Source organism: Entelurus aequoreus, linkage group LG10 (genome assembly GCF_033978785.1).
Source record: "Entelurus aequoreus isolate RoL-2023_Sb linkage group LG10, RoL_Eaeq_v1.1, whole genome shotgun sequence".
NCBI lineage: Eukaryota > Metazoa > Chordata > Actinopteri > Syngnathiformes > Syngnathidae > Entelurus > Entelurus aequoreus.
The window spans coordinates 50,602,597-50,612,534 of NC_084740.1; the positions used below are offsets into that span (position 1 = coordinate 50,602,597).

Sequence of the window (9,938 nt, forward strand, 5' to 3'; positions counted from 1 at the left end):
GGAGCCTGTACAGAGATTTGTTATTCCTGGCTCTGGTATCTTTGGGCAAGAACAACATCAATATCAGTGAGTCCAAGAACATGATATCTGAAAAACTCGATGAACTCTTGGCTGATCCGTGGGGTGTTGTCTTCTTTCACTTGACTGCACATTGTCATCTGTGGGCCACCCCACCCCCACCCCCACTCCCCTTGGCAGACATTTAATACAGATAACCTCAACGGCTTATTATCACGAGGCATCACTAGGTTTTAAGGGAAAGGGAAGGCTTCGCCCCCAGGAGATACACAAGATGTGAACAAACATACAGACTAATTATAAATAAGTCAATGTATTTTTAATATAGTAGTAGAACAACAACAACCACAAGCAAAGTGGTTACATATTTAAGATCATATTTAAGTGAACAATGTCAGGTTATTATATTATTGATTTATAGTCATATTCTGGCCGATTTGACATTGGATTTGTCTCACTCTGCATTATTTTTTTTACAATTAAACAAACTAAATTATTCGAGGGGCTTGAAGGGGTACTGCACTTGTTTTTATTTTTTTCCTATCGTTCACAATTAGAGATGTCCGATAATATAATGCTTTAAAATGTAATATCGGAAATTATCTGTATCGTTTTTTTTATTATCAGTATCGTTTTGTTTTTTAATTTTTTTATTTTTTATTAAATCAACATAAAAAACACAAGATACACTTACAATTAGTGCACCAACCCAAAAAAACTCCCTCCCCCATTTACACTCATTCGCACAAAAGGGTTGTTTCTTTCTGTTATTAATATTCTGCTTCCTACATTATATATCAATATATATCAATACAGTCTGCAAGGGATACAGTCCGTAAGCACACATGATTGTGCGTGCTGCTGGTCCACTAATAGTACTAACCTTTAACAGTTAATTTTACTCATTTTCATTAATTACTAGTTTCTATATAACTGTTTTTATATTGTTTTACTTTCTTTTTTATTCAAGAAAATGTTTGAAATTTATTTATCTTATTTTATTTTATTATTTTTTTAATAAAGGACCTTATTTTCACCATACCTGGTTGTCCAAATTAGGCATAATAATGTGTTAATTCTACGACTGTATGTATCGGTATCGGTAATTAAGAGTTGGACAATATCGGAATATCGGACATCGGCAAAAAAGCCATTCCCTATTCACAATCATTATAAAAGACATGACAGATGTATATTTTTGATGCAATCTAACTCGTAAATAAACGTAAATAAAAGTCCGCTTAAAGCAGAGCCAATGGGAGGTCCTCTATTCCACCCATAAAACCTAATGAAAACCATCCAAAAACTCCAAAACACACTGCTTTTATATTTTGTGATATTAATATTGTTATTATAAGCGCAGGGTTTTCCACACATTCATTTATTTGTGGCGGCCCGCCACAAAAGAATTACGTCCGCCACCAATAAAATAAAATAAAAATTAAAAAAATAAAAAAACAATTTTTTTTTATTTTTTTTGTCCTCTCCAGCTTCTCAGGCAAATCATATAGTTGATGTAGATGCCCATATCGGCTGTTCAGATTTACTTTACAAAAGAGAAGTGTAGGATACTTCTCTTGTTGCCTTATTTGTATTTGACTTTATTAAATGTATTTATATTAGAAACACAACATGTGTATATAACAAAGGGTGCAAAGTCGGAAACACATGGTTAAGTGTAGGGAGTAAAACTGATGGCAGTCTAAAGTTCAAGATTTTTGGAGCTCTTTGTTCAGTGGATCAGATGTTTGATGAAGCTCTGTGTCTATCTACCACCACTACTGTTTTCTATTTATTTGTTACTGACTGTGGCAGGACACCTGTGCCTCTGTTTCACTTTATGTTGCTGGTAAATAATATGGTTGTAGTAGTAGGCTAAAGTTAAATTATTTAGTATGCACTAAATAAAGGGGCAGAGCTTTGAGACATTTTAGCTTTTATATTTTATAAGATATATTTTTTGTAAGAACCACAATTAATAAATATATTTCAGTGAATAACTTATTGTTCAAATCTGTATGTAAATATGTACATAAAGTGTTGTAATTATATTGTAAAATTGATGGATGGATGGACGTTTAAAACAAAACTGTTATTATTAATTAGTAAGTATACATTTTTTTTAGTCTTTTTAGAGAAAATCATATCATTGTAGTAAATTATGCAAATTACTCGATGATGTCATGGTGACCACGCCCACAGCCACGCCCCCCACCGCCACAGGTATCTTGGCAGTTTATGGGAAACACTGAAGCGCTAACACAGGCAAACTATTTATGTCATAATCACAAGCTTGCGTGCCAATAATCGACTGATCAGCTGCTACCCTGCTCATCAAACTGTATTGTAGATCATAATTCATGCCTCTCAACTGGAAAGTACAAGGACGAGGACATATTCCGGCAAGCTGGTTAACTTTGACAGCCAATTTAGACCCGGAAATAGCGAGAACGACACAAAAAGTAGCTTGGTTCCACCATCTTGTCTTTGCAAGGATTAAGAGTCATTCTTCATCAAAATGGGAATTTTTGGACAGACAGTCGGCATCCTAATGACAGCAGACATTGCACACTAAGGGTTGTTTTATTATGTTTGTTTATCGGTGATGTAGTGGGGAGGGAGGGAGCGAACGTCGCCGTATGCTTTAAATGAGCAAAATACATTAATATTTAATATGCCTGTTACTACATGGCATATATACAGTTGTGCTCATAAGTTTACATACCCTGGGAGATATTATGATTTTTTGGTCATTCTTCAGAGAATATGAATGATAACACAAAAACCTTTCATCCACTCATGCTTAATGGTTCTGTGAAGCTATTTATTGGCAAACAACTGTGTTTACTCTTTTTAAATCAAAATGGATGTTTCTGGATTCTGAGTCATGGGGAAGGCAAAAGAATTGTCAAAGGATCTGTGAGAAAAGGTAATTGAACTGCATAAAACAGGAAAGGGATATAAAAAGATATCCAAGGATTTGAGAATGCCAATCAGCAGTGTTCAAACGCTGATTAAGAAGTGGAAAATGAGGGATTCAGGTAGACCAGCAAAGATTTCAGCCACAACTAACTTCAGCTGAAATACAGGACTCTCTGAGAAATTGTGGTGTGGCTGTTTTAAGATGCACAATAAGGAGGCACTTGAAGAAAAATGGGCTGCATGGTCGAGTGGCCAAAAAGTTCAATTTTGGTCTCATCACTCCAAATGACTTTGTTCCAGATGTTTTGAGGCTTGTCTCTGTGCTGTTTGGCGTAATGTAAGCAGGATACTTTGTGACATTTGCGCAGAAATGGCTTTCTTCTGGCGACTTGACCATGCAGCCCATTTTTCTTCAAGTGCCTCCTTATTGTGCATCTTGAAACAGCCCCACCACAATTTTTCAGAGAGTCCTGTATTTCAGCTGAAGTTTTTTGTGGATTTTTCTTTGCATCTCGAACAATTTTCCTGGCAGTTGTGGCTGAAATCTTTGCTGGTCTACCTGAATCCCTCATTTTCCACTTCCTAATCAGCGTTTGAACACTGCTGATTGGCATTCTCAATTCCTTGGATATCTTTTTATACCCCTTTCCTATTTTATGCAGTTCAATTACCTTTTCTCGCAGATCCTTTGACAATTATTTTGCCTTCCCCATGACTCAGAATCCAGAAACATGTGTGCAGCACTGGATGAAAGATGCAATGGTTTGTCAGAAGCCCAGAAACTCACTGACCTTTTATACACACACATTAATTACAAACAAACATGTCACAGGTGAGGATTGGAACCTTGATTAGCCATTCAAACCTGTTTGTGTCAACTTTTGTGCATGTTATCAGATCAAAGTCACTGGCTCCATTGTAAGCTGACTTTTGATCACATTTATTTGATATTTACAATGCAAAAAAAAATACATCCATCGTCTTGTCTTTCATAATGATTGTGAACCATAGGCAAAATTCCCCAAAAAAGTGCAGTTCCACTTTAAGAATATTTTAGGGAGGGAGTATGATTTGATTACTGCATTAAAGAGAGTACGGCCAACTGGGTTTCAGGCGATCTCAATGATTGGTCAAAAGGTATTCACATGACAACAGGATGCATTGACTACTACCAACTTAGAGCTGATCCTATGTGTTTGCCGTGCTTCTTCGTTAGTTTTTAGGCGTGTAAAAATGGCCTGTTGTGCAGCATGAAGCTGCTCCACCCGCAAGAAATTGTAGAAAGGTTTTACATGGCTTTCCCCACAAAGTAGGGGAAGTAAAGGTTCGCCATCAACACTGGAGAGCTGTGTGTCGTGTGTCAGGTGAACACACGACACAACGCCTGCGTTTTGTTCAGGACAGAACTCATAGAAGACAATACAAATAATAACAGAAGAATTAATACATTTAAAGGCCTACTGAAATGATTTTTTCTTATTTAAACGGGGATAGCAGATCCATTCTATGTGTCATACTTGATCATTTTGCGATATTGCCATATTTTTGCTGAAAGGATTTAGTAGATAACATCGACGATAAAGTTCGCAACTTTTGGTCGCTGATAAAAAAAGCCTTGCCTGTACCGGAAGTAGCGTGACGTCACAGGTTGAAAGGCTCCTCACATTTCCCCATTGTTTACATCAGCAGCGAGAGCGATTCGGACCGAGAAAGCGACGATTACCCCATTAATTTGAGCAAGGATGGAAGATTCGTGGATGAGGAACGTGAGAGTGAAGGACTAGAGTGCAGTGCAGGACGCATCTTTTTTCGCTCTGACCGTAACTTAGGTAAAAGGGCTCATTGGATTCCACACTTTATCCTTTTTCTATTGTGGATCACGGATTTGTATTTTAAACCACCTCGGATACTATATCCTCTTGAAAATGAGAGTCGAGAACACGAAATGGACATTCACAGTGACTTTTATCTCCACGACAATACATCGGTGAAGCACTTTAGCTACGGAGCTAACGTGATAGCATCGGGCTTGCAGATAGAAACAAAAGAAATAAGCCCCTGACTGGAAGGATAGACAGAAGATCAACAATACTACTATCAGGAGACACCGAACCAAACTCTGGACCTGTAACCACACGGTTAATGCTGTGCCACCTGTCGAAGCCTAGCAATGCTGTTGCTAACGACGCCATTGAAGCTAACTTAGCTACGGGACCTCGTCAGAGCTATGATAAAAACATTAGCGCTCCACCTACGCCAGCCCTCATCTGCTCATCAACACCCGTGCTCACCTGCGTTCCAGCGATCGACGGCGCGACGAAGGACTTCACCCGATCATCAATGCGGTCGGCGGCTAGCGTCGGATAGCGCGTCTGCTATTCAACTCAAAGTCCTCCTGGTTGTTGCCGCTAATACACCGATCCCACCTACAACTTTCTTCTTTGCAGTCTCCATTGTTCATTAAACAAATTGCAAAAGATTCACCAACACAGATGTCCAGAATACTGTGGAATTTTGCGATGAAAACTGAGCTGTTTGTATTGAGATGCAATGTGTCCGAATACTTCCGCTTCAACCAACGACGTCACGCGCATACGTCATTAAACATAGACGTTTTCAACCGGAAGTTCCCTGGGAAATTTAAAATTGCACTTTATAAGTTAACCCGGCCGTATTGGCATGTGTTGCAATGTTAAGATTTCATCATTGATATATAAACTATCAGACTGCGTGGTCGATAGTAGTGAGTTTCAGTAGGCCTTTAAGCAATAGTTTGACAAAAACAGATGAAAATAATGCTATTCAGTAGCAGCAGAAGAGAAAGTCAAACACTATAAATAGACGAACATTGAATGAGTAAAAAAAGAATGGGTGTAATAATAGATGAGAAGGTGAACTGAAAATCTCATTAACAAATACAAAACAAGGTGGCAAGAAACACGTCAATAATGAATCAAGTAAAATGTATTCTGGACCAAAAATCACTCCATAGTCTCTTCTGCTCGCCAGTTTGACCAGATCTGAGTTATCGTGCAGAAAAATGGGGAAATAAGTACAAAAAATACACTTACTCACATACCATGTTACAAAAAAGATCAGTTAGAATACTACATGAGTGATACATGCAGTGAGTACACATACATTGGAGTCAGACACCACAGTTGACGTACTTCACATGAGTACTTCACATGAGTACTTCACATGAGTACTTCACATGAGTGATACATGCAGTGAGTACACATACATTGGAGTCAGACACCACAGTTGACGTACTTCACACAAAAGTCATCATTTCTTTGTGATTGTTGGCCCAAAGCAAATGAATATTTTGGCAAAATGAGGGTAATACGTGTTGTTTTTTTAGTCGTTCTGTGTATTTTCTACGTTTATTGCGCCGTCGTTTGCCTGCTCGTCATGAAACATGACAAGAATGTAGCAACAGAGTGTCAAAAACGGCCACAAAATTGTACCTTCACAAATTAAAAGCATCTTTTATTGTAAGTTTATGAGCTGGAGTATGTTTAGAACTACCGTATTTTTCAGAGTATAAGTCGCACCAGCCGAAAATGCCTAATAAGGAAGGAAAAAAACATATATAAGTCGCACTGGAGAATAAGTCGCATTTTTGGGGGGAAATGTATTTGATAAAAGCCAACACCAAGAATAGACATTTGAAAGGCAATTTAAAATAAATAAAGAATAGTGAACAACAGGCTGAATAAGTGAACGTTATATGAGGCATAAATAACCAACTGAGAACGTGCCTGGTATGTTAACGTAACATATTATGGTAAGAGTCATTCAAATAACTATAACATATAGAACATGCTATACGTTTACCAAACAATCTGTCACTCCTAATCGCTAAATCCCATGAAATCTTATACGTCTAGTCTCTTACGTGAATGAGCTAAATAATAATATTTGATATTTTACGCTAATGTGTTAATCATTTCACACATAAGTCGCTTCTGAGTATAAGTCGCACCCCCGGCCAAACTATGAAAAAAAACTGCGACTTATAGTCCGAAAAATACGGTGTATATAGACGTATTATTTTGGTTCATTTTGTCAGAAAAACTAACGTCAAAAGACAGCGATTGCATGCATCCGGCCACAGCTGCACACGTCCTTGGTAGCAAAGATGGCACCTGTTTAGTTGGCCATACTCTCTTTATACACAACTCTGGTTGAGACTAAATCAACAGCGCCTCTGCTGGTTGCAGCCTGGTGCACTACTTTTTGTTTTAAGAGACTTAATCAACAATCAATATACAGTACAGGCCAGAAGTTTGGACACACCTTCTCATTTCAATGCGTTTTCTTTATTTTAAAGACTATTTACATTGTAGATTGTCACTGAAAGCATCAAAACTATGACACATGTGAAGTGAAAACCCTTTCCTCTTGAAGCTCATGGAGAGAATGCCAAGAGTGTGCAGAGCAGTAATCAGAGCAAAGGGTGGCTATTTTGAAGAAACTAGAATATAAAACATGTTTTCAGTTATTTCACCTTTTTTTGTTAAGTACATAACTCCACATGTGTTCATTCATAGTTTTGATGTGACAATCTACAATGTAAATAGTCATGAAAATAAAGAAAACGCATTGAATGAGAAGAAGGTGTGTCCAAACTTTTGGCCTGGACTGTATATATCCATACAATCAACACAATTCATTTAATAGTTTACCACACATTTTCACAAGCCCTTTTATTATTATTTTTACCGATTTTGCCACACTGAGCAGCCAATATAAACGCTTTTTTACATCACATTACAGGACCTGTAGCGTCCAGATAACAAGTTTTCTTCATGTATTTTTTGCTCCTGAAAATGAACCTGGCAGTCATTTCCCATAATATCAGTTTGTTTTTGAGAAATTGGTAGATAACTAACTTTCCTTGGAATACCCCCTTACCATCAACATACTCGATATGCCGCCCCTCTTGGTGTGACGTGATCTACAGAACTGGAGCCAATTTGGATAAAGGCATATAAAACTATTATTTTGATCACTTAATTGCATATTTTTGTCGCCTTTGTCAATGATTATTTCACAACTGTTATGGTTAACCTCATGAGTAAAAATAAATCTCAAAAAATCGCATAAAAAATATCAGTAGAAGAGGACACAAACTAGCAGTTTACCTTCTTTTTCTCTTTCTTGATCACCAGGTCTGCTTCCTTATGTTTTTCCGCAGGTTCTGACTCAGTCTTTCTCCTCTCGAGGGTGCTCCTGATTCTCAGGATTGCATTTAGCTTGAGTCTTCTTAGTTTTCAATCCAAACTCTGACCAAAACCTTCCTTCTTTGAAGTCAGAATCATCAAAATGTTTGCTGCAAATTACACTCTCGTTTCGTCTGTCCTATTTTATGGTATTCAATTTGAGTGGAGAGGTCCATACTTTCCTCATATTCCCATCATTTGGAAATGTATGCAGGCTGGCCCCTTCTTTAGTTATATTCCTACAACCTGCAACGATGCATCTGATCACTCCTGCACCAATATAACCTGATTTGGGATGAAGATGCTACTAGAACACATACTACATAATATGAAATGGCCTCCAGTCTTCTGTATTTTTGGTGCAAAAGTGGGCGTTACAAATTGTGCTGAAAAGAAAACAAGACCAACATCACTACTGTGTCTATTTTGAGGGTAGTCTTACCTAGGGATGATGTTCGAAATCGGTTCTTCGATAAGAAAAGAACCGATTCCATGGACTCGAATCCCTTTTTGAGAACCGGTTCCCGTTATGGAGGCCACTATAGTAAAGAAAAGGAGTTGGTTCTTCATTCGAATCCCTTCCCACATACAGGAAATGCCCTGTGGGACGGCAATGTTATGCCCATTTGATTGTAGACTCTTACTGACACCTTGTGGCGATATGAAAATACTATGCGTCATTAGTTTGGGCACTTCCGGGTTGAGACAATTGAGAAGTAGACAAGTTGTGTTAGCTGTTACAAGCCTTGGAAAAGATAAGTCTGTAAGTAAACTGTTTAACTTGTTTATGTAACTCAATATTAAGGTGGAAAGTGGTTAAGTTTGATACTAAGATGTTTATTGAAAAACGATTTTCGTGCACTGTTTCAATGGATGTTTTGAGGACTTAAAATGGCTGCCAGTTGTGTATTTCCACCATCGAAATAGTTTCAACACTCAGAAGTATTTGTTTGATGATAGTACTGTATATTTGTGTGAAGATAATACATACATATTGTGTATTACATTTCAGTATGTTAATTGAATCACATAGCTTATACATTGTGTGTGTATTTCAGTTAAAAAAAATAAAAATAACAGTCCAGTGCAAGACAAAAGTAAAGATAGGAAAAGACAACGCAAGATCAACAACAATAAAGAGCCTAAATGGATGAATCTGCTTTGGATTGTTTGTTAGCTGTCTGCCAAGCTGTATAACCTCAACACATATAGTGAGGGCAGAACAGGCAATATGCAATTATTGCCAGGCTTCGCTCTCGTGTAAGGGGGGAAGAATTGTTGATTGATGACTGTGGTGTTCTTAGTGTCATAGTGTGTGTAGTTAGTATGTTCCAATAGCAGCAGAAGTGCACTTTTTGGAGAGCTGTATTATTTTCAGTTTTGAGCCCCAGGGGCTGATTTTATTTAACACTATATTATTATTTATACACCTATAGTGATCACAGAGACAGGTTGTTTTTGTGTTACTGTATATATTTGTTTTTCTGAAAAATCCCACTTAATATACTTTGGGTAGCAACAGTCAATATTTTTTTTATTTTTTTTAGGGGGGTAACAGTCAATATTTATTTATTTATTTTATTTTATTTTTTTCTTATGAAATAAAAGTGAGCTTATGTTAAACCAAATATTGTGTTTTTTTCCACATACAACAACCTATCTGGATTCGATAAGAGGATTCGATAATCAAACTCGATGATTTCTTATTAAATATCATCCCTAGTCTTACCTCTAGACATAATTTTTAACTATGAAATAAGAGCTAATGTA

The 9,938-nt window shown here is 37.2% G+C and overlaps 1 protein-coding gene across 5 annotated transcripts in view; it reads left to right on the forward strand.

The window, feature by feature from the left end:
* Positions 1-9,938, forward strand: part of dennd4a (DENN/MADD domain containing 4A) — an 89,672-nt gene that overhangs the window by 78,902 nt on the left and 832 nt on the right. For all 5 annotated transcript variants that reach the window (XM_062061110.1, XM_062061108.1, XM_062061112.1 and 2 more), the window contains one exon: positions 2-66. In XM_062061110.1, the coding sequence (XP_061917094.1) occupies positions 2-66 (65 nt within the window). The remainder of the gene's footprint in view (position 1; positions 67-9,938) is intronic.